This window comes from Branchiostoma belcheri, unplaced genomic scaffold, assembly GCF_001625305.1.
Source record: "Branchiostoma belcheri isolate BF01 breed outbred unplaced genomic scaffold, Haploidv18h27 scaffold3, whole genome shotgun sequence".
NCBI lineage: Eukaryota > Metazoa > Chordata > Leptocardii > Amphioxiformes > Branchiostomatidae > Branchiostoma > Branchiostoma belcheri.
Genome location: NW_017803909.1, coordinates 6,488,168 through 6,512,415, shown reverse-complemented (window position 1 = coordinate 6,512,415; position 24,248 = coordinate 6,488,168). Strand labels below are relative to the sequence as shown.

The 24,248-nt window shown below is 39.8% G+C and overlaps 3 protein-coding genes across 5 annotated transcripts; 1 reads left to right on the top strand and 2 right to left on the bottom strand.

The window, feature by feature from the left end:
• Nucleotides 1-73: 73 nt before the first annotated feature.
• Nucleotides 74-5,534, top strand: LOC109473737 (anamorsin homolog). 3 transcript variants are annotated; one of them, XM_019773735.1, is made up of 11 exons: nt 75-257; nt 958-1,141; nt 1,551-1,700; nt 2,024-2,100; nt 2,289-2,445; nt 2,604-2,680; nt 3,238-3,307; nt 3,504-3,549; nt 4,203-4,284; nt 4,599-4,690; nt 4,756-5,534. In XM_019773735.1, the coding sequence occupies exons 2-11, from the start codon at nt 991-993 to the stop codon at nt 4,775-4,777; spliced, it is 924 nt and encodes a 307-aa protein (XP_019629294.1). In that variant the 5' UTR covers nt 75-257; nt 958-990; the 3' UTR covers nt 4,778-5,534. The 3 variants fall into 3 exon arrangements, with proteins under 3 accessions (XP_019629295.1, XP_019629294.1, XP_019629293.1); XM_019773736.1 differs by lacking the exon at nt 4,756-5,534 and having other exon boundaries at nt 74-257; nt 2,607-2,680; nt 4,599-4,749; XM_019773734.1 differs by lacking the exon at nt 4,756-5,534 and having other exon boundaries at nt 4,599-4,749.
• A 173-nt stretch (nt 5,535-5,707) lies between these two features.
• LOC109473406 lies at nt 5,708-17,117 on the bottom strand. Its single transcript, XM_019773266.1, has 19 exons — nt 16,987-17,117; nt 16,233-16,302; nt 15,884-15,979; nt 15,257-15,334; nt 14,713-14,821; nt 14,360-14,466; nt 13,624-13,716; nt 11,827-13,209; nt 11,303-11,391; nt 11,004-11,071; nt 9,643-9,792; nt 9,268-9,398; nt 8,841-8,939; nt 8,287-8,435; nt 7,934-8,059; nt 7,731-7,815; nt 7,046-7,153; nt 6,689-6,809; nt 5,708-6,518 (listed from the first exon to the last, which is right to left on the bottom strand). Exons 2-19 carry the CDS (start codon nt 16,249-16,251, stop codon nt 5,729-5,731), a joined length of 3,801 nt encoding a protein of 1,266 aa, XP_019628825.1. The 5' UTR covers nt 16,252-16,302; nt 16,987-17,117; the 3' UTR covers nt 5,708-5,728.
• A 1,569-nt stretch (nt 17,118-18,686) lies between these two features.
• LOC109473405 (dnaJ homolog subfamily A member 2-like) lies at nt 18,687-24,243 on the bottom strand (the record flags this gene model as incomplete). The annotated part of the gene is made up of 7 exons (XM_019773265.1): nt 18,687-20,683; nt 21,270-21,397; nt 21,836-22,034; nt 22,579-22,721; nt 23,305-23,438; nt 23,876-23,956; nt 24,164-24,243. Coding segments are annotated over 7 exons (951 nt in total), but the record flags the coding sequence as incomplete, so codon positions are not given.
• Between the last annotated feature and the right edge of the window lie 5 nt (nt 24,244-24,248).

Below are 24,248 nucleotides of genomic sequence, written 5' to 3'. Positions count from 1 at the left end.
TGTGTAAATCTATCGAAACTATTTTGTGTAGCGGATGAATACAAGAGAGAAAAGCGTCTCATGACGTCATGTATTTTTGCACGCTGGGTAATCCGCCATATTCAATCGGGGACAGGTGACTTGGGGTCAGCGTGAAGAAATAGCTCAACTTTTTGTGCAGCTGTGCTCTTTTTGGCGTGTTATAACGGTCCACAAGGTTGAAGGACACTTTCTGTATGCAATTAATTGACGTGGGAAAGACCTGTCATTCTTGAAAGGTTGGTATTTTCTTATTGAAACACAATATTTCGTATGTGCTCGTAGAATCTCAGTTGAAGCATCTTGCAAACTCATCCTCCAGATATTGCGTAACTGGAAGTGCCTGCGTAACACGTTTGTATTTCGGCAAAATATGCACAAAAGGGAGGGAAAAAATACCTAAGACCAAACCAGTCTCAGTGACAAATGTTCAAGATATAAGCAGCACATAGTTGGTGATCTTTGATAGACCAAAGAGCTGCGCAGATAGCTCTCGCCATTGTGTAAACTTGAACTTGAACTTGGAAGCAACTGACCAGAATACATAAGTGCATCGTTGTCTGGAACTTCTTACCCCAAATCAGTTATAAGTGAAACCTTTTGTTATGCAACACATCATTTCTAAGCAAATGTTATGTGTGAAATAATATGCAGTGTTTTTATTTTAGACAGTGACAGTTTTTATGTTTACCGAAGGAAAACATCTCTGTTTCCTCTTCTTCTTCTTCTCCAAACCAATAAGGTCATTGACCTGAACCAGACATCTGTCACCATGGTAACTAGTGTTGGGTTATATCATGTTGCAATTTTATAGCAGTAGGGATTTAGACTCCTGTCACCATATATATGAATGTGTCAGAGCAGAGCATATGTGAAGGTAAACATTATGCATTTGCTTTGCAAATGTTAACTTTCTATTTTTTATTTTTTTTATTTCAGCCTGTGACAGTTCTTCCCAACCAGGAATCAAACATGGACTCTGTGAATCCTGGACAGACAGTGCTGTTGCTATGGGGCGGGGCGGTGTCTGGGGACATGGTCCAGACGACAGTCGGGAATCTTCAGGCCAAGGTTGGAGAGAAGGGTCATGTACGTGTGGAGCATGTGGACAGGCTGCTCTTGTGTAAGTACACGCCTAAGCTGGTATTCATACCCTGGTTGGTTTGATGTATATGTATACCCTGGGTGATATACCTGACAGTCACGTATTTAACCAGAGTCCGTTAAGAACAATGACAATACCTAAAATTCAACTTTCCTCACTTTACGAGGGTGGAAATGAGTAACGTTACCTATATAAAAATAATTCACATTTTAGAGCCATGGCCGTTGGCCCCCTGATGTCTGTATCATCATTAATGTGGACTTGTGGACTATTATAATTGATGAGCCATAGTGAAGCCGCATTGCACAAGCATAGCTAATAGAAAAAGCATGATATCATGCTTCACCTCTGACGAGGATGATTAAACAACAACAACATATCAATGTACTAGTAAACAAAGAATAATTAGAAATGCTCTTCTTTCCAGCAAATCATGGTAGCTCAACATTTGACGTTGTCCTGTCAGGGACGATGAACCCTCCCACGACTGTCCATTCGGGGGACCTGCTAGCAGAGATGGCCAGATTACTGAAGCCCAGTGGGAGGGTCGTGGTGTGTGAGCCTACAGTCAGCACAGGTACGTTTGTACCACAGTCTGTGTGATGTACCGGCTCTGGCAACAATGTGTTAGCCAGAAGTATAAAGCAAATCCTGGTGCCTTGTAAAATCTTTATACATGTTATGATGTATGTGTTGTGTTTGTGTATGTGTTGGTGTGTATATATGTATGCCATTTGTACATGTGTGTTCATGTTAAAGGAAAACTATTCTTTTATATCTGTAAAACTCTTTGGTATCCCCATAGAGAGACTTTTGAGTACATGTTATAGTGATTAATCAAAACATTATTCTGATGATACATTGTACAATATTATTATAAAAACCTTCTCCTTGTTTCAGATAATGGAGGTACTTTGAGAACTGCAGCTAAACTGAGCTCCAGTCTGAAGCTAGCTGGGCTGATCAGTGTGTCAGAGGTGAGAACATACATGTACCTTGCATTCTTTGTGACTTGTGAAAATTCTGTAATGCAATGTATCTTTATGAAAAGTTACACCAAAGATTGGAATATGTGGTCTGTTTGCATGGAATGTACTACTATAATAGGAAAAGGTATTCAGAAAGACATTGAAGTTATATTCCGGATTGTTTTCTTCTCTTTTAGGCAAAAGAAGTCTCCTTGTCCCAGCAGGAACAAGACCTTTTGAAACAAGCCCTATCAGTTGAAGGTGTTCAGGTGGTTGAGATTTCAGCCAGCAAGCCCAGTTATGAAGTGGGCTCCAGTGCACAACTTACCCTTTCTTTTGCCAAGAAAAAACAGGGTAAGGATTTGCATTATTGACTTAAGTTCTACTTTGAAGTGGCATGTGCTAGTATTGACCTGTCTAAGCAAGGTCAACATGTGATAAAGGGTTTGGAAGAAACATATAATGTATTTGCAAGCACTGTGCCTTCATTTGATGTATTTCGTTATTTACAGTAGAAAAACCGAAGCTGGATGAGAATGCAGCCAAGATCTGGAGTCTGTCGGCTGTGGATATGAACGACGATGACATTGTGAGTTCCACAAATACACGTTAACACATCTATCAACAAAAGTGATGTTAGTAAAATGTTAAAATTTATTCCAACATGACTATTACACAGAGATCTAATTTTCAACGACCAGTCGCCTTCATCAGGATAATGACCAATCACTTCACAACGTAATCTTGCGAGAGTTACGGTTACAGACACATGACCTTATTCACACGAGACTTTACGAATACATGGCATCAGCAGTTGATCAAATGTGCCAGGGAGTTTATATTGTCCACTGTCTCTGTTAAGTGATGGCTGGATTGCCCTGATGTATATGGCCTCCTTAATGCCTCTTACAAAGTAGTCCTGTTCCGTGTCCAGTATTATTCTAACTTTGTCCAATGAGACAGAGTGGCTTAGTAATTTGATGTATTGAAACTTCTGATGACAAAAGTGATGTCACCACCTCAAACTAATCGACGTCTACTATATTACAACTGATTAGGAGATATGGTCATGATTTTACTGGCATTTGTTTGGCTGAAAGTTGTTACATGGCATTGATGGGATAACCTTTGTGTTGGATTTTGTAGGATCTCCTTGACCCTGATGAACTTCTCGATGAGGAAGACATGAAGAAACCAGACCCTGCCTCCTTAAAGTGTGAGTTAGATGTGAACGTTCTGTGTTGTCATCTCAAGAGATTCTTTGGCAACTGGATTATAATAAATGCTTCTTCTGTATATAAGTGTTTTACATTACTGTTAACGTTAGCAGTGAAGAACTTTTACTCAGTCTGACAGAGTAATTTTGATCAGAGAAGCTTGAACTTAATTTTATTCTTTGCTCTCATGTTCAGCTGGATGCGGCGGGGACACCAAGAAAAGGAAAGCATGTAAAAATTGGTGAGTTCTTAGAGTTACTACATTTTGCATCGCATAGAAAACAGAAACTGGATTGCATAACTCCAAAAAAGGTACTATTGTACTGTAATTCCTGATTTTTTTCACTGTACTGTTATGTTTACTGTTTTCACTGTCACCTCTGTACCGTGAACTTATCATTACAGTTAACAAATAATTCCTGGACTTTCTTTTTCCTGCACCTGTCGCCACCATGAATTTATAGTTCTGTAAACATGTCCATTTTTCTCAGACCGTGAAATTTTGCTCCTGTGAACATAAAGTGAATTCATATTGGTGTGTTCAAACTTGAATTTGAATCTATAAACTTTTTTTTTATTCATATATCCAAGCAATACATACATACACTGAACCATCCATTACAGAATAAATCAAATCATAACAAATCCTTGATCACAACAATAATCATAACAATCATAACAACTAACCATAACAACTAATCTATGAATCTAATATCAACTAATCATAACAACTAATCTATGAATCTATAAACTCAGTAACTATCTCAGGAGGGGGATTACATGTAGCTACCACTACTGATCGTTTGCTATCTGTGACAAAGACAACTGTAATTGTTCATACAGTACGCAGCTTATGTAAGATGTTCTGTAAGAAAGTCTGTATGTCCCCTGCAGCACCTGTGGTCTGGCAGAGGAGTTAGAAGGTGATCAGACAGAGAAGACTGCCAGCAAGCCTGCCACATCTGCTTGTGGAAATGTAAGGCTGCCATGCAGGATATATGGTTTTGTTCAAATCTCTCTTGTACATGTTGTATGTTGGCTTGGGTTGAGCTACAAGCATCATGGTTTACGAGTGTATTTACTATGATTCTGACTATTTCTCCTAAAAACTGATGTAGAGTCTTCTCTTGTAATACTCTTTTCAGTAATACATGTAGTCTTGTTTTGATCCGATAAAATTCCTTTCAACTCTTGTGACTAGCTAACTGACTAAGACATAAATTCCCTGAACCCACAAAATTATATGCCTTATGTTGAATGACCTAGTCTTACATTTTCTTTATTTTTCAGTGTTACCTTGGTGATGCCTTCCGTTGTGCCAGCTGCCCATATTTAGGCATGCCAGCGTTCAAGCCAGGAGAGAAGATCACCCTTACAGACAGGCAGCTGAAGGGTGACATCTAAAGGGGAGGGGGGCACTGACGGATGACATCTAAGAGGGAGGGAGGCAGCTGAAGGGTGACATCTAAGGGGGAGGGAGGCAGCTGAAGGGTGACATCTAAGGGGGAGGGGTGCACCAAAGGGTGACATCTAAGGGGGAGAGGGGCAGCTGAAGAGTGGCATCAAAGGAGTGTGCAGCAAAAGGGGGTATGGAGAAAAGGATAGCTTGAGCATGTTATCCAGCTAGGCAGGTTACATCTATGAGGTCAGCTTGAGGGGGACATCATGATTTAGAAGGTAACACTGGGAGGAGCCAGCTGAAGGGCACATCTAGGATGAAAGGGATGAAAGAGCTTCTTACAAATCTTGTCATCATTGCAGGAGATTAACAGTGGCCAAATAGAACTAACTATGGCATCTACATGTATGTCAGGCTCCTTTCTTACATTGTATGTCCTCTTTCTCATCTAAATGTCCTGTCGGGTAGTTATAACATAGAAACTCTTTGATAGTTGGCTGGGGCAAACAAAAGAGTTGAAGGAGTGACTGTTACTGCTCAAGACTCAAAATGTACAGGGAAAATGGCAGGGAAAGCATATGTGCATTCTCCCTGTAATGGGATACAATTTTGTCACAATTTTTCTAAAATCACAATATCACAAAGATTAACATTGACGTCTTGTTCCAAGTCACTAACAATTGTGACTTCAATAAGTTCTATTAAACATGCTGCCTGTGTCATCAAAGTTTATGTTCATGTACATTACCTAAGGCCACATTGACTTAATTTTATTGATGGCATCCATACACATAATATTATAGATTTTCAGCCATTTTATAAAAAAAGAAAATAATATTCTGCCTTCTCAGTCAATCTATTGCCATGGTTGGCAGTAGAGGCAAAAGTCTGCAACAATCAAATAATTCAATAGAAAATCAGCAATGGATAACATGGGCAGGGCTGACTGGCTGGCTGGCTGGCTGACTGACTTTGGGAATCTCTTGCAGACAGTGTGGAATGAAACGCAGAATGTGTGACCTCAGTCTTCTGGGGGGTATGCAATCCAGTACGTCTTCTCATCTTGACCACTTATTGATGGCGTCTGTTGATCTCCAACCTCTTTCTTGACTTCATCGAAGACATAGTCTTGGAGGAAGTTAAGAGGCATCCCACCTAAGCCTTGAGTCTTATCCTTCAACGACTTGTCACCACCACACAGGCCAGCCAGGATGTACTTGGTGAAGACGCTGATCTTGTCCTCTGCTGTTGCTGATTTCTCAACCTGTGACGTTTCGTTGCTCCTGCTGGATGCCCATAGCAGAGAACCCTGAGGGATGCAGGACTTCAGGAAATTTTCTTCATCTTCTTCTTCTCCTTCTTGTTCTTCTTCTCCTTCTTCTTGCTCTGGTGCCATCCAGACAGGCAGTAAGCTAGTTAGCCAAGCAGGCAGGAAACCCCAAATAAGCTTAAGTAAGCCGCCCTCATTAACTTGATCTGTGTTGACAGCCACCGGTTCCTCATCTTCCTTGTTCATGTACTGCAACTGTACAGATGAGGCAAAACACACATCTAAGATGTACAGGGATCTTGTAGGACAAAGTTCAGCAAACAGTTTTCTCATCTGGCTGGAGGAATTTCTTTTGTCCTCACAGACAAGGAAGCGCTTCAAACTCTTGCGTGGGTTTTCTCCATGCCCACTGTGGTAATACAGTAGGCATTTCTGTTGAGACTCTGGAACTTTATTCATCTCTTGACCAAGTTCCTTCACTGCCTTCTTGATGTTTTCTGAGGTGCCTTCACCATTGGTCAGGAGTTTCACATTCTCTGGTCTGCAAGGAAAACAAAATCTCAGATCTAAACAAAGAAACACAATTTTTATCACCTTTTTTTATATTTTCAGACAATATCTTGTAACTTGCAATAAACAACACCCGGGTAATTCTGATGATGTTACTAGTAGTCAGTGGAGATCAAACAAGCATAAAGTGATTACTAGTACCTTACTGCACAGATGTTAGGATCTGTCAGGACCCTGTACATCTCTTCAGCATCCTTTCCAAAACCCTGTTCTCCCCTCTTCCTGCCTTTCATGCCAACAAGCACAGCAAATGTGTTCTGCCCTGTAATAGACCAAAAATAGTATAGCTGCACATGATAGCAATAACAGTTGGCAAAAAGAGCACATAATATCTTTTGAGGCTAAGGTTGCAAGTGGTCAAAAGATGTAATGAAACCTGTATGTCTCAGTCTATTATTCCAATTCAGCAGGATCAGCAATCTAAAAGCAGGACTCTTTGAAACCAACTGGAGATATTTTCTTGTGCACTAGGGCTGAGTCAGAGGTGAATGTACATACCTAGACCTGTTGTCTCTGTGTGATGGTTAGTGCAGTAGAGAGCCCTACTGTTCTTCTTCATGCAGGCAACACACACGGAGACACAGCCACAGCTCATAGGGATGGAACCTACAATGTACCATGACATTATAAATTGATGAAAGAAACAGTTTAATATCCAAATTGTTCCAATACATGTACTCAAGAATAGGCTGTGATGCCACAATTTTCTGTGAGATTGATTTTATTCAGATGTCACCATGCACTAATCAATACAATATAATTAGCAGCTTTTATGAAGTTTGTCCCCCACTCCAATAACTGCATGTATGTGTACAAGTGTTACATGAGGTTCTCGTTCCATATACATTTACAACATGTAGTATCAAGTAATTTCAGCCATATCGATAAGGGTTAGGCGTCTGGGTAATGAGATACACGAGAAAACTGCTATTCAAGCAACTGAATAGATTTTGAAAGCTGTAAATTAAATGTAAGACATTTCACGTATAGCACATTTCACGTATAGCACATGTTTGTCTTTAGGTCATTTACATACAGTATCAATTGATAGTTTTTGGATAAATATCTGTGTTCAACAACAGATTCTGTTAGTCACTGACAAAGTAGTGAATGCTACTTGAAACGTCTTTCAGTGACAGTTTTCAACTGTTGCTAATTTTAGTCATGTTTATTTTACACTTACTTGGCTTTATCCTTAGGCAGCATGTACAGAAGTCAGGTTTTTCGGTGCCAAAGCTCCTTAGGGCATTTTCACTTGTTACCAGACTCTACAAAAAAAACAGGTTAGTTGCAATGAGTTACATGCTTCAAGTTTAAGTCTTTGAAACATTAGTTACAGTGTCAGTGACATCTCCAACATTGCATAACATGATGTAAACTTGGTACCTTCAGCTCCTTGTAGAGCTCCTCTAATGTAATTCTTTTCTTGGGACTATCTTGAAGACAACGGATGATCAGTTTTGCAAACTGCTGAGTCGCAGAACTTCCATCCTCACTGCATTCTGGCCAAGCCTTGAGAAAAGGATAAAAGACAATTTACATGACCTGTGATGTAAAAAGTACTTGTGCAGTATTTGTATTAAAGGCTAGACTCGAATGGACCCAATTAGTCTTGAGGTAGTTGTGGTCATCAAACTGTACAGGAAAATAGTACAACTTTAATAACTTATCTTTATACATTAATAGTGTTGTTTAAACCAGATTGATTTTTCACAAACATCATCATAATGACTACTTACCACTGCATCTGAACGGTCTGCCACCTCACACAGCTCTGTCCCATCACTGAGTGCACTGAAGTACTCCTTTTCTTCAGACCAGATTTCAAACAGCAAACGTCCATCTTCCTTACTATCAGCAGTTTTGCTCGTGAAAAGTTCTAGAAAGACTTTAGAGGACAAAATGGACATACATGTATTAATCCTAGGTCACTGCAGTTATAACTTTGTGATGCCACAAAAAAAATGGTACTACTAATTTCTTTAAAATAGAGGTTGCTAAAGTTGACAGAACTTATTGCCTCTGGGAAGGTACTGTTTTCATTGATGTCTGTGTGTTTACAGCTGTAACTCATGGTAGGTTTGATGCATTTCTTTGATTTCTGGTATATGGTTAGTTATTGGAGTCTAGATGATGCGCATTGTTGACTTTTGCTGTTAAATGTACTGTTAATGCATGACAACAATATCTGGAATATCATGTAATGAAAGGCCCTATGATAGTGTCTATTCCAAGTCACCAAGACAGTTGTTATTGTCATTACAGTATTTAGAAGGCTAGTACAGTTTCGTACCTTTCCCTGCACTGTAAATGTCGCTGGTCTCATGGTACTTGCAGTACTTTGAGAAGTAGGGATCCTGGTAGAATGAGGTTCCCCTACCTGCTTTTGAAACTGAAACGTGTATATTTAGAAAACATACCAGACACTTTGAGAAGGTATCACTTAGTGCAAGGCTTTTGCAGGATACAGGACCTTGCCAGGAACATGTGAAGTCTTAAGCATGCATTCCATGCTAATATACAATTTTCATAACAGGATGTTGCCCTTCAAATTTCCTGCAATGTGGGTGCAGCTGTAACCTCAGTTGGCTATGTATTGGCAAAATACACAAGCACTTGAAAAGTACAATTATTGCAATTGCAATGGATAAATTATTAAATTTTTACATTTTTTTGTCTTGAAAGATGAGGCAGACTAGACCAGTATATTGTAAGCATACCTGTTATGGTGAGGTCTGTTTTGTCCTCAGAAACTTCCCTCATCAAGCCAGGGTCACCAAGACGGGCTCGAAGCTGGGCATCCAGGAACACATTGGCTGACTTCACGTCACAGTGGAACCTCTTCTTTGGACTGTAAATGGAACATTCTTACAAGCAGCTCGCTACAAGATCACCTGCAAACAACCTACAGTTTTGATATGAAGGATGTGCTAAGTACATTTCGTTCAAATGGACCCTAGTGATTGAGAAGTGTGAGTGAGTGGTTGTGGGTGCGTGCGTGTTTACATGATACTAAGTTGGCATGACTTCTTTCAAAATGTGGCTATCATTTAATTGAAGCTATTACTTTGTGCCAGAGAAAGAGTGGAACATACCCCTCAGTCTTCTGGTGGTAATACCGGATGGCACTTATCAGGTCCAGACCAATCACCAGTCTTGTCTTCCAGTCTGTAGGTGATGTCTTGTCCTGTATCCAAGACTTCAGGTCTTTGTTGGCCATGTAGGGTGAGACCAGTGATAGACATCTACAGGACAGGGCATGAGATCTGACAATGCATTATACAGCTTTCCATGCAACACATGCAACAAATTTTTCCTTCAAGTTCAATAGAAAACACTTATCCTAGAAACTACCATACTTAATGATATTAGAAACAAATCGACTTGTATACAGAGGTCAATGAATCCTGCATGTAGCAGAGTCTGTAATACTGTAGCAAAACGACTTACAGTAATGAACATGACAAGAAAATAATTTACTACTATATTTAAATTACTACAACCAGATTGTGAACAACTTGTAATGTGACGTCATTTAACAATTGGCCATGCATTGCACTCCCATGCTAAAAACTGAGCCAGATTACATGTGTGGTACTTGTGACAGAATCCCCCAGTTCCCATTGAGCAGAAAGAAAAAAGAAGGAGAGAGAAGAGCAGAAAGTCAATAAGTACATTGTATAAAGCTCATAGTGATGGTATTTTACTAATGGGTAAGAATGACACCAGGACTCTTTCTTATAAAGTCAAACAGATTTGAAGCCAAGTGAAGGAAACTAAGAATCTGGGCTCTAAACCTGTATTAACATTATTGCACGGTATAATTCATATTAAGTCTGCAATATTGGATCTTTGATGAATTCATCTACACCCTATGAATACCAATATTAGGCCAAACCAATTTAATTTGTTGTTTCTCGGATTTAAAAAAAAAAAATGAAGTGACAGGGCGAAAAAAAAACAGGCCAAGGCACCCCATGATAGCCAGAAATGTTACAATAGGAGCCATGTGAACATACTAGGCCGGTTTATAATTAAAACAATAGATTTTGAAACAAAATTGCATTGCTACATTGAAAAAGGTTAACAACTAGGAAGAAAAGGACTTTCTTCAACCTTTGGGGCCAAAATATGTCTTTCATCGAGCATTTTGTAGTTGATTTAGATTTTTTTTGCAAATCAGAAAAAAATGGACAGGGCGAATCTGAGAAACAACAAATTAACTTGGTGTGGCCTTACCAGGAATAAATACATGCAACAGTTGGTCATTTTGCATGTAAGATACAAAGCAGACTCTGAGGTGCAAAGCCACCAACATGCTAGAGTCTTATTGGTTTATCTACACTGTAATACTACTAACTAACAATGTACTGCTTGAAGTAATTTTTGAATTCTTTTTTGGAAACAAGGAAAATTGATGATTTAGACAGTTTTAGTAAAGGTCAGAAGATGCTACCTCTCATCTTCACATATCCCAAACAGAGGCAGGAGATGGGGGTGTCGGGATCCAGCCATTTTCAGCTCCTGAAAATTTAAACAACAGTTTACTTGATATGACCAGTGACAGAATATTACTACCGGTAATTATGGATATTAAATGCATTGACCAACTTGCTCAGGGGGAGTCTCTGAATATATGAGAATTGTCTAGTATGCATAGTACCTAATGGCACCTTAAAACTACTAGTACCATAAAGAAGTTACCAATTTACAAGAATTCAACCTTAAGTTGGTTAAAGCGTTTTTCGTAGTCACCTGCATAAACTCCCTCTGTCCTTGATCTGCAGATCTGTTCACCTTCACAGCTACTTTTCTACCCTTCAGTGGACCATCATATGGAAACACTTGAAGAGAGGAACAAAGATAAATTTAGATTCTTATTTCCCGATGTATTGACCACTACATATTGCAAACAAAGCAGCAACTTGAAGGTAGACTGATTTCAAAAGAACAGTATTACCAGTAATCTGAGGTGGGAGTTTACATTTGGAACAGTTTGGAATTTTCAACTGAATCTCTCAGTCTTCATCAGATCTGACCCAAGTACTGAAGACACACAAATTTTTCCCTCATGTGACGTCGGCACTGTCAAAATCTGTCCGACATCAACACATGCATGGAAAAAAATCACGTGTCTACACTACTTGGGTCAGATCTGATGAAGACCGAGAGATTCAGTTGAAAATTTCAACTTAAAAAAAAAAATTCCAGTGAGTCAAATTTTCTTGAGTTGGAGAACAGTTTAATTTTCATTACCTGATGATAAAATGAATACATACCTGACTGATAGACAGGTCCAAATGCTCCATCAGCTATCTTCTTTGTCTCTGAAAAATCTTCTGTCATCTGCTTGATATGAGCCAAAGTCAAGGTATATAGACCACGTTCCTTGTCGTACTCTGGTTGGTTGCCACCGGTGTCATCACTACCGGTAACCTGCTGGGTGACATTCTGGTGGTCTTCCTTGCCTGCCGCTCCTCTGACCCCTTCATCTGTGTTTGTTTTATCCAGTAGACCTTTTGGTTCTGTTTCTGCATCACTTGTATCCTGAGCCTCCATGCTTCTTGGTTGTGGCCTTTCTTCTCCAGATGTCAAGACTGCAGGTGGCTGATTTTCTCTGGGGTCTGCTAGTCCCTCATTTCCATCTTGCTGCTGAGGAGCTGCTGGCTGAGGGGTTAGCGGTTGTTGCTCTAAGGAAGGAATTGAGTCATCCATGATTGTGTCATTTATGCCAGGATGTGGATAAAGCTCGACAAGTGGTCTTACTGTAACATCCTCTTCATCAGCACTTCTGGGTAGCTCAACCACAGGCCAGTTCGATGCCTCATTATCCTGTTTGTAACCACTTTGAACACGCAGAGAATCCATACTTTGGGGGCTCCCGCCACTGTGATCTGGAGTATGTAGAGAACCACCTGGTGGATTTTGTGGGGTACTCCACTGCTGCTTCTCTGTTGTAGACAATTCTGCAGGACTTTTTTCTTCAGGCAGAGCAACATACAAAGGAGCCTTCTCAGGTGTGATGCTTTCCTCATCATGCTGTTGAGACACCTCCCTTCCAGAATCATCTTCAGGACCTCTTCTCCTGGGCTCCCCATCAGTAGCTTGGTTATCTTCCTCAGCACTCAGTTGTCCATCCACATCATCAAATGTAGGCCTGGAGGTGCCCTGCTGGGTATACCTCCCAGAATCACCCTCTGTATCCTCCTTCTCATCTTCTTTGGGAGCTTCCCCATCAGTGTCAGACAAGGCTTCTGACTCCTCCGATGAAGATGTTTCGTCATCAGAAATGGGTGGAAAGTGTTGTTCATCACTTTGTTGGGTTTCCCTTGCTATCTGACGTGCTGCTGTCTTAGGAGGTAGGTTCTCCATCAGCTCCCTGTTCCTCTGAGAGCTTGCTATTTCTGCACATGTAGTGTTATTAAGGTATGCATCCTGTTCTGGCTGTCTTTGTTTGGAGTTTGGTCTCTGCCTTGCTGCTGAGGCTGTTTCTTGGCGTCTTCCAGTCTTGTCACGTCTTTTCTGAAACCTTTTGTGATCACTATCTGGGGTATCCTCCAAGTTTAGTGGGCCAGCTCCACTGATGTGACTTCCAATCACAACTGGGGCTGTGTTCTTATAGATGAAGATCCCATCTTTTCCAAAATTGGTCTGGTACCCTGCTGCAAAATATCAAGTTGAGCACACAATTTATAAACTAGTATAATTTTTTGACTGTAATAAATGGTAAACAAAGGCCATAATAGAGGAAGAAAACAAGCAGAAAACAAGCGCATCCCTATTCCAGCCCGATTGTGGTGTGAATATGAGCTCTGCATGTGTTAACATTTTGTCATATATTTTGCACACACACAGGTAAAAAATACAGTTATACTAGGTGAAAAAAATTGTATACCTATAATACTACTGGTACACATGTATATGTGGGCATTTAGGCATCTTTCCATCTTGAAAGATGATGGTAGCACTCTAGTGTTATTATTAATTATTATTATATTAATTTTATATATTCAATTTATTACTCTGCAAAATTGTGCTGTATGATGATGGTACTCTCACTGCAGTATCAACATTACCTGCTTCTGGTACTGCTTCTGGTACTGCTTCTGGTCTGTTTTCCTCTAGTCTCTGCAAAGTCCTATCAACTATAAGGTCTCTGTCCCTTTGCCCTGTATCAAGTTGAAATGGAGGAAAAGTTAAACTAAATTTTTATCATACTCATAGGCTCCAAAACTGATTCACACAGTGTTGACCTGGGGTAGCACTTGGATGCTATTCAGGGCATGTGGACTCTAGTGAGCTGTCAGCCAATCAGAGAAATTGCTTCGACTTGTGGGAAGCTGTCAAGCAATCATGTTACGTCTTACATAGTTTCTTTGGGTTTCCTTGAAAAATTGTTCCAGCCTTGTTGGAATCAAGGACATTATGCCTTGTTATTATTAAGTGGCTTCATGAACACCAGCAATGCACACTACAGGCACACTAGACAGTGACTTAAGGACAGGTGGGGGAAAGTGTGGGAGCCCCAGTATAGAAATAGGATGGAACCCAGACTACTTCTTTCCTTCACAATGTAGGTAGATCTAGGCCAACTCAAATAGAATATGAAAATTCATATATTTTCAGGTATTTTGTCCACACAAACATCAAAAAGCAATGAAAACAATTACACTGATTACTTGTTACATTTACATTTAGTCTTACTAGACTAAATGTATTGCTGTAAGTCAATATGTCAACAGTCAACTTCTTTGTTGAGCACAAAACGTGTTTATCAGAGGCAGTGTTGTATGTAATTTGGATCTGACTTACTGTTATCGGTTATACTGATCAGTTCTCGTACTATCGGTGCCGATAGCTCAGTAGAAATCCCCATCTCCAGCAATGTGCTGACACACTCATCCAGTAAGTCCTGTGTCCTATGGTGGAAAGTGGTCCAATTTTATTCCTGACACCATTCAAATTACCCTTAATTTACAACTCTTCATACCAATTAACCTATAGCTGCATGGCTGGATTATAAGCCTTAATTCAATATCAGCAGAACAAAAAAAAAATACATGTACAGTAGTTTTTTTCATGCCACAATAAACATTTGTAGCCTAATTAGACATCAAAAAAAATCTGTGGAGAATGACTTCTAATGAGAAGACATTACATTGTACCTTGAATCTGGAGAAGAGGCAGGAGATGCAGGACTCTGAGCCTGAGGTTGTCTTGGATGTGCAGATGAAGGATCCTGATCATATCCTCCTCTATTTTCGTTACCAGTACCTTGAGGCAAAAAGGCATTGCAATTGCACACAAATCAGATTATTAAAAAAAACAATCAGAACTTTTGTAACATAAAAAAAGTAATGCAGTCATGATCTAAATTAGGTCCGGGACATCCCAATCAGTTGTTCGAAACTCCATATGGTGAACAGTGGGCCTCAGTTCATACCAGACTTCATAAAACCCAATGAATTCACCGGTTTGGGAGTAAACCGGTTGAATTAGCCTGGTGTTAATGCAAATCAACCGGTTCTTTAAGGGTTTCAACCCGTTCTTCAAAAACCACCTCACAAGGAGCTTTGGTAGTGATTTACCCCTGGGTAATAAAAAAAACCTTGTGTGAACACTGACTCGTTATATCAATCCAGTTATCACATATCTTACTTACAGGTTCACCATGTGCCACCAAGTTTTATTTCTTAACTTCAAGCTTACCAGAATGGTCTTCATATGTAAAGGAGGCCTCTCTATCTTCTGTATCAGCATCAGAGGAACCAGCTGGGGCTGGGTATTCTGTAAATACCAGCAAAAATGTTGTTAACACATTCTGCATGGATCCAGTTGTATGACAGGTATAGTTTATTTTCCTCATAGAAAAATGTTACCCAGTCACCCTAAGTTAAAATCATTATGATATTCATAATGGTGTTCATAGTCCTACCTGTTTGAAATTTTTCTATACATAATATATTTCATGCAGTGGTGCTGCATTATGGAATGTTGACCTATGTCAACACTTATACAATGATACAGTGTACTTTTCAAAAAAAAAAAAAAAAGGTTCTCAAGTCACTCCTTTGCATCCACTATTCTGTCTTACCACCAATTTACAATTGTTTGTACAGTCAGGTAACTTTTAACCCAACGTTGCTGATTACAGTGAGGACAGTATCACAACATTGGTTTTGGTACGCAATTATATGATTGTGTATTGTCCTGACCCAAACAATGTAAAATGTCATTTTTCCCATGCACACAACACTCATTCAAACTTTTGGATATAAGCTGCCTCAAAACACTGATTATAACAATATGATGTGAATGATAGTTAAGCAAGCCTACCATGGCCTTGTGGAGGGATAGTAATGACAGCATTGTCTCCTGCAGTAATGACAATGTTCCCACTGCCTCTGACCTCGGTACGGTTCATTGTACGTCCTGATCCAGGCAGTACATTAAAGGAAAACAAAACGACATGAGGGAGTCTGTTCAATACTCTATCCCCACTGACAGGTACAGGCATTTTAATGCACCGTGAAACTAAAATTACTAGCAATCAAGTGCTCAAGTCCCCACGAAGATCGTCATGTACTAGTAACTTTTGCAGTCGATCTTTACACACAAATTTAGAGTCTAGAGAAGGGACGTAGCCACGCATAGAAATTGATTTTCACAACGAAATTGAGCCTACCTGTTCGTTCTCTATCCATGTGATTCTTAGAATCTGTGTTTCATCTGATGTGGCAATGTACGTCAACTTTCTGGAAGACTAAAACAGTAAGAATCAAAGATCATTAGGTTTGAAGCAAACATCTAGCCTAGTATAATCTGTTAGACTATTGCAAGGACATTGGTTATTGCAATTTAGCTTCTTGGTTACTGATTCGGTACCTGCCCCGTCATGGCACAGTCAAACTCAAAGTTCATTCTGAGTACTTAATGGACTCCCCAAACGACTTCTGTTGCCAGTACCGTTTCTGGATACCGCTCACGCGTAAACCACAATTATATAGTATCGCGGTTGGTCCTTGCTGTCTAGTCCACAGAAATTCACAAAGTTTACATACCACGTGAAATCCCGCGTGGAAACGAAAACGGCCCGCGATGAACATTCATGGTGCGACGACGACTCTACCTTAAAACTACTACACTTTCTGAGTGCACCAGACGATGTATCAACGCTGTTTGTTTTATCAACTCTCAAAGTACCTAATTTTTTCTTTCACATGGTATCTCTGTGTTTATACACTCTGTGTATATAAGAAATTTATGAAGATGAAACGTCAGATATTTGCGCCTTCAAAACTATTAGACTGGTTATATAGGCCGAGTGAAAAGCGGAAGTGAAAGTAAAAATTAACACTAAAAATCGGAAACGGCCCGAAAATTGACATCTCCCGCCCTTAAAATCTGCCAAAAGCAACTTCTAACGGGGCCAGTCTTACCTTTGTAGTTCCCGCTCGAACCAGCGTTTCCTCTTTTCGGCAAATTTGGCACAATCATGCGCTGAGAACTAGACTTCCTTCTCAGCTCGCGCTCGCCTGCCCTCTCATGACGCAATTCGCGCCTGCTCAGTAAAAAGTCCCGTGAGCTAAATATAGACAATGAGCTGTACCTGTAGTCACGTGTAAAGCGCAGAGATGTTGAGTGCTACATTGTAATAGTTTTAAAAACATTTTATGATCACCTACTGCGATTTTCGGAACTCTTATAAAAAACCACTGGTATTATAGAATGCTTTTCTGGACCAAGCCATGCACATTTTCATTGTATACAGTTTGAGACTTTCCCCATAGTAAACCGTACTATCCTGAACAAAATTTAAAAATATACGTTGATCCTTTTTCATAGAATTATTTTCTTGACTGGGGTTGTTTTCAAAGACCCATCCTGACCCGAAGCAGGACAGTTGTATTACTTGACCATGTGTTCGGATCGGACACACCAGTAACAGGTGTACATCTTGAGTCTGGGGCGGTGACGTTGCAGTATGACGTCAAGGGCCCATCTCAAACAAGTATGTGCACGTCTATACGATATTTAAACAGTCGAGTGTACACAATTATCTACGTTAGAGACATATGTTCTTAGTTGTATCCTCTTTTGAATTACTCATTGACTTTCCCAGTCCATTTTTAGAAGTCGATGGAATTCAAACGTATGGCAACATCTCCTGAAATATATTTGAGGCGATTACAGCTGACAATTAGGATATGATTGTAGCCAATTGGGAACATATTACATGATGTCATACAATTTTTACTGATGAATGAAAAAGCCAATTTTTTTTTATTTTATCTGTTCTCGAAGTTTATTTCATACTGATAGGTAAAAACATAAATCTATCAGAGGAATATGGCCAATACTTCAGAGACAAGTGTTCTTATACTATTCTATTGCATGCAATAAAACATCAAAAGCAACAAAAAATGTGCATATTGTATATGACATAACTTTCCTTCAGGACAACCATAAGCAAAGAACAAGACATATCTGTTGTGTATTAAGTTACATGGTTAATTAAAACAGAACTTACAGTAACTATTAACACTTGTATTGTAATTCTTCTTGCAGCATTTTGAACAATTTTCTTACAAAAAATGCTGCACATCAAGCATTTGCTATTCACAAGCCACCTTCCCTTCACCAGACAGGAGTCCACACATTTGACATACATATACCAGGGTTTTCACAATGTTGACAAGCAGATGTCGGGTGGATGACTGTCAAAGAAGTATAGCTGTCAGAAAAATTAGTTTTTTTTACTTGTACATACAATGTGCTTGGAGATTAGGGCCTTGGTATATGCAGCTTTTGTCATTTTGTTTACTAATAGGCCCTCAACATCTGTGTCAGTATGAACTTTTTAAAAGAGTATTTACTTTTAGGGGGCATGTTCAGGCCTTCTTTTGGTTGTAAAACAACTTTTATTGATTGAGACATGAAGTCCATTCTTGGGGACATTCGAGTGTCAGCCATACTAAGCAACTATAGTGTTCCATTGTACATATGATACATACTGTAAGTGTAGAAGTACACACCAAGAAGTTAGTTTAACATGAAAACAAAACTAAAACCTACAGAAATAATGGAACTTCCCTTCATTTGTACATTTCAAGAGGAATTGGACACCTTTGTTTTGTATTGTCAAGGAAAACAATGTTAAGTTAAACTTAGCCTACTTTCTATCATAACAACAAAAGTACAATAACGTCAATGTAATAACTTTTCCCCTGAATTATTGGTGTACAATAAGATGCAATGATACTTGACTCAACTCATACATTTGTACACAGTTCAGACACTACATGTATGTTCCCCATTTCTGCAGAAATCCTTTGGGCCACTCCAATACTATTCCTGGTCCTCACAGATACACACAAAAAACACAATGATGGAACAGTGGAATTTGCATTTACACAAAGTTGCATAAAGTTTATGTTGAGATCTGAGTACAAGTACAAACTGTGAAAAATATTGTATAGAACATTTTAGCAATGGGAAGTAATTGAGTGTATGAAAGAATAAGCAAACATTGGTGACGTTAATGTATTATCTATTTTGACTGGCATAAAAAATTATGATATCAGTGTAACGGATCAAGAAAAAGCAGCTATTATAACCATAATGCTTCTCAAATATGAGCCATCCTGTAGGGTAACTAAGCACAACATGGGGACAAACATAGAAATACATCACCATGGGAATGGTTACCATGTACCATGCATTCAGTTTTGAAAATCAATCTTTTAAAGTAATGAACATGTACATATACATGTAGGTTCTATAAATCTGACCACAGGCTATACCCAAGACAGAGATTACAGACAATAAGACTTAGTCAATATATAAACAAAATCTGTTAAGGCCACTTCAACATAATAACTTAGATTTTGGACATACAGTATTGAAAATTACAAGGTGAATTGTGACCCACTATTAGGGTTAACGTGTAACTCCCAAACGTGTTAATGTGTTTCCGATACATTCCGAGGGCAAGTACTACATACATTATCAGTTTATCACAAAACAATATACCGCAATAGAAATCAATGTCTTCATTTGTCATGAGTACAGCAAATGGCTTGAAATCTTCCCTGATGCATTACAATTTGAGACAACGCGAGGCTGAGGACCAAGTCGTTGCATTGGTGCAGCCCAAGGTGCGACCACTGTGGTTAAGTGTACATGAAAGTGGGACTATTTTGAGACATTTCACTCACTCTTGTCAACAACATGTTTTGCATTGCCTGCTGAGCAGTTTTCTCTATGGATACCTATTTCTTATTAACAACTGTACATGGTAATTATGTACTCATACATTAGGCAAATCTGAAATATTTACCCACAATACTAGTCTATGCATGTCTGCTGGGTTGCAAGCATTCGCAACCCCAGAACTGTATAAGCAGCCTTTATTTTACTAGTATACTCACAAGTGAGGGTCTAAAACTGTCATTATGACAAGTACAGTAGCCATGATGCCATGAGACTGACTATCTGTATACATGTACGTGCAGCATGGACTGTTACTAGGCCACATAAGCTGGATTTTATAGGTACAATTCTGTGGGAGTTTGGGTGGGAAATTTTGTCTGCAGTAGACATTTCATGACAGATGCTCAGTTACAAGACAATTACGAAAAATAGAGGAAGCTGGTAAATCTAAGGGACTACCAAAGAGTGGCCACAATGTTTGACTGTATTTCCCATTCTGTGATGATTCCATGAAGGGGTCCCAAATATGCTCCCTGCCCGTCTGTTAAAATGACAACAATTTCTTTATTTTTTAGGATTGGGCTAAAATCAAGGCATCCACAGACAGTCCTCCACAAAATCAAGTCCATGTGGCCTAACTATAACGACAGCCCCCCTCCCCACTCTTCTGACATCTGGTACAAGAAGTGCTCTATAAGTACATGCTGGTACAGAAGCTGCGTTGGCATGGCAACACGGCTACTGATGCGCACACTGAACGTTGGCGCCCCTGGGGCCGTCCTCATCGTCCGAGGAGTCGTAGGCTTCGCGGCTGTTTGCGCCGGGCGCTCCCCTGGTGGACTCATACTCCATCAGGTCCACCTCCTCCACATCCCCCGCGGGGTGGGGCATGGTGGGGCGGGGCGGCAGCAATCCCTCCAGGGTCTGGGGAACACACAGATTTGATTAACCGGATATTCGCCGGACAGGGTTTTTGAAAAACCGGTTTTGTAAGTCTGGTGTGAACGCTAGGAGTTTTAGTCGGATTTTCCCCGCTAACTATTTAGCGGTTACAACCGGTTTTTAAAAGTCTGGTCTGAACGGGGTCTTAGTGATGTAGAGGATGGAAAAGGGCATGGGACAGTTTTCTTGCTTGTAAAACAGCTTGGATCATTAACTGAGAATCTAAAGGCTGCCTTACAACAGAATTTTGTAAGTGAAACTAGATTGAACTCTAATTGCCAAAACAAAATTGTGTCGGCAATCACAGTTCAATCAAGCTTCATAATGACTTTTACCAACACCGAACTTTCAAGATAAGAATTTTGTTGGCTTTACAAAACAACATCTCATTCAGTTACATACATACATACATACATATCCAGGCTTTCAATATACTGCCGACTTCCCTGTCTCAGGGGTAGGCAGTAGTTCCATACAAATTTGTCGGAGGCAGGGGTATCACAGATCAAATGTAGACAACTCAGACCCAGAGGAATGGAGGGTGTAATGTGTAAGGTTACTTAGTTACCTTCATTTTTGCTTCATCAACAAAGTTATTCTCTGGAAATTTGATGTCGAACTTTATGTACAGGTTTCCCTTCTCGAACGGGTTCCTATAGATCGGCATGCCCTCACCGACAACCCCCCGGATACAGCCTGCAAAAACACCAAAACAAATGTTTATGTCAAACCATAATGGGACATAGACTTTTGTAAGGTCATGAAGTATAGTTTACAGGTAAACTTAACAAAGTTGTAACTAGAAAAGTAACATTTGCAAAGCAAATGTATAATGTTTACCTTCACATACGGTCTGCTCTGTTAATTCTTACTCAAACACATTTAGATATACGGTGACAGGAGTCTAAATCTTTTATACTATAAAATTGCAACATTATGTAACCCAACACCAGTTACCATGGTAACAGACCATCTGGTTCAGGTCACTGACCAGGTCAGTGTTTGGAACGGAAGAAGAAACAGAAAAAAACAAACTGTTTTCCTTCGTTAAACATAAATATCAGCATCTGTTATTCAAGTCTACACCTGACAGTCACCTACACGAGTACACCAGGAGATCACACAATCACATACCTGGTTCTATGACAGAACCTGGAGGATATTTAATAGCCAAATTTCTCCCGTCTAGGTGCTTAACGTTGAGCGTGAAGCCACAGAGCGCCTCCGTCAGCCCAACTGTGTGCGTGAGGAAGAGGTCGGGACCGTCGCGCCGGAATCTGTCGTGATCCTTCTCTTGTAAAACCAAGATGATGTCACCGGCTTCAACCCCGGGCTAGGGAGGGAGGGATAAAAACTGGTCAGTTTTTTATCTAAACACACATTACAAAATTGGGAACATGGTTTAATGCAATTTCTGGGTGTCAATACTGGAAATATATTCTGAATAAGGCAATCTGTATAATATAAACACTACTGCCCCACTTTAACACATTCACATAAATATTTCATATTTTGGGCATTTAAGAGTGCAGAAATAAGCCGAGTCCTTTTTTTTTCTGAGTGGTACCCCGAAAGACGAAAAGGAACATGAAGATGGTACCCCCCAAATCAGCACAGGATCCTACCAGTAACCGTTTTCTGTCACAATTCTGTCAGCATTTTTGCCCCATGAATGTCAATATATATTGGGAAAGCATTGCTTGAACTTAGTAATTATGTAGATAAGTGACTAGAATATTGACTTTGAAAAAATTTGGTTTTCAAGCCCTAAAAACTGCATTGTCTCTTAAACTTCATACATTATAACTGAAATAAAGAGATTGACACATACAGAAAACATGCTCGTCCCCCTACCCCTACCGAGTGGTATAACCCACCTGTTGGTCGCCCTCCCCCCTGAAGGTGATGCGTTGTCCGTTCTTCATGCCCTTGTCGATGTGAACCTCCAGAATTTTGCTCTCTTTCACGACCTTCTTGCCCTGACAGGCGGTGCAGCGGTCACGAGCATTGATCACCTCTCCTGCAGGTTATAATGTGTGAAGATCATGGATTAAACACTGATTACTAACAAAAATGTGAAGAAACTCTGGAAAGATTGAAGATTAAATCATAGATTAAACACGGGTTACTAACAAAAAAGTTCTCTGTAAACCAATGTTAGAACATGTGGAGATGCATTACTCTACAATTTTCATTTTTAGCTCATTCCTGACTGAAAATGAGTCACAAAACAAAGGTACACATTAACAACACAAAAATAACTCTCTACATTGAAGCGACAAGTGTAATTTCTATTACCAGAAACCACAAAAAACAGTTTCTATACATGATACTTCGAGGTGACAAAACTGGGGCTCTGATTTTCCCAAAATGATAATATTTTCATCATTTTCATATCACAGTTATCATCATTGCCATTGCCACCCACATCACCACTAACTGTAACTGCACGAAAGTTCACCACAACGTCTTATTTTTGGGAACCATTTGAACCTCGCCTTGACCGTTGACTACCAAATAACCCACCCTTGCAATGTAATGTCTATACATTTTCTTTTGTACATTACTTCTTATGAGACCTAATCTCTGAACCCTCAACTCACCCTCTCCATTACAGTCGGAGCAGACTGACTGCATCTGCTGTACCATGCCTGGCCCCAGCTGACGGATGGTGACCTTGACTCCACGACCTTGACATATGCGGCAGGGCTGGACAGCGCCTGGTCGGCCCCCTTGTCTGGAAGATTATAACCAGTTAGAGGGCTTCACATGGTCACCTTACATGAGAAGCAGAGACAATAGGTACATGTAGATATAGTGCTGTCATCTCCAAACATTATAGCTGACTTGACAACTCTAAAGGTATTCTCTTTTCTTGAATTTTTGACTGATACTATTTGTGTTTTTGCAGCATTTAAATGCTGTTACCTCTTTGGTTTGCATGATTACATGAAAGGGGGGCTCTCCCCTAGCAATGAAGCAAGGGTGACCCCCTCTCCCCAAAATCCTAGCACCTCTCCCAAAATCTTGAAATTTAGGATTTCTCTTAGTATTTCCTGAAAATTCCCTGACTTTTTCCTCAACTGATTAGGAGCACCTCTCCCCTAAGAATTTCTGGGGATTGAATTTAATTTAATTTAAGTATACCAGATTCCTCAATAAGCCATGACTTACCCTCGGCATCTACTGCAGATGATGTTTTTACTGAGTTGTAATTTACTTGTCTTGCCATTGTACAGGTCTTCTAAAGAAACTCTGAAATACAAGATAGAAATCAGGTTGAGATATTTTACAAGCATGTTGTTTTGTTAGTAAGGATATGCCATCAACATAACATAAAGTAACATAACAGATTTCTTCCCACAAAAATGCACATGCACAGACACTGTGGCACACACACTCATGTAACAAATGCACTCAATCATGTTAAATTCTTCTTCTGTAACTATTTAAAACACTCACCTAAGAGGGTGAATCATGTCTTCTCCTCTTCTGGGTCCACGTCGGCGCCCCCCTCCCATGCCCCCGAACCCCCCCACTCCCAAAC

Excerpts from the sequence above, each read along its gene's own strand:
- LOC109473406 (XM_019773266.1), bottom strand. Across the intron at positions 11,392-11,826 it reads TGGACCTGTCTATCAGTCAG|TGTTTCCATATGATGGTCCA; the intron begins GTATGTATTCAT and ends CCTCTCTTCAAG. Across the intron at positions 6,810-7,045 it reads CACAGAGACAACAGGTCTAG|GGCAGAACACATTTGCTGTG; the intron begins GTATGTACATTC and ends GGTCTATTACAG.
- LOC109473737 (XM_019773735.1), top strand. The coding sequence starts at position 991 with ATGGACTCTGTGAATCCTGGACAGACAGTGCTGTTGCTATGGGGCGGG. Across the intron at positions 2,446-2,603 it reads TTTTGCCAAGAAAAAACAGG|TAGAAAAACCGAAGCTGGAT; the intron begins GTAAGGATTTGC and ends CGTTATTTACAG. Across the intron at positions 2,681-3,237 it reads ATATGAACGACGATGACATT|GATCTCCTTGACCCTGATGA; the intron begins GTGAGTTCCACA and ends TGGATTTTGTAG.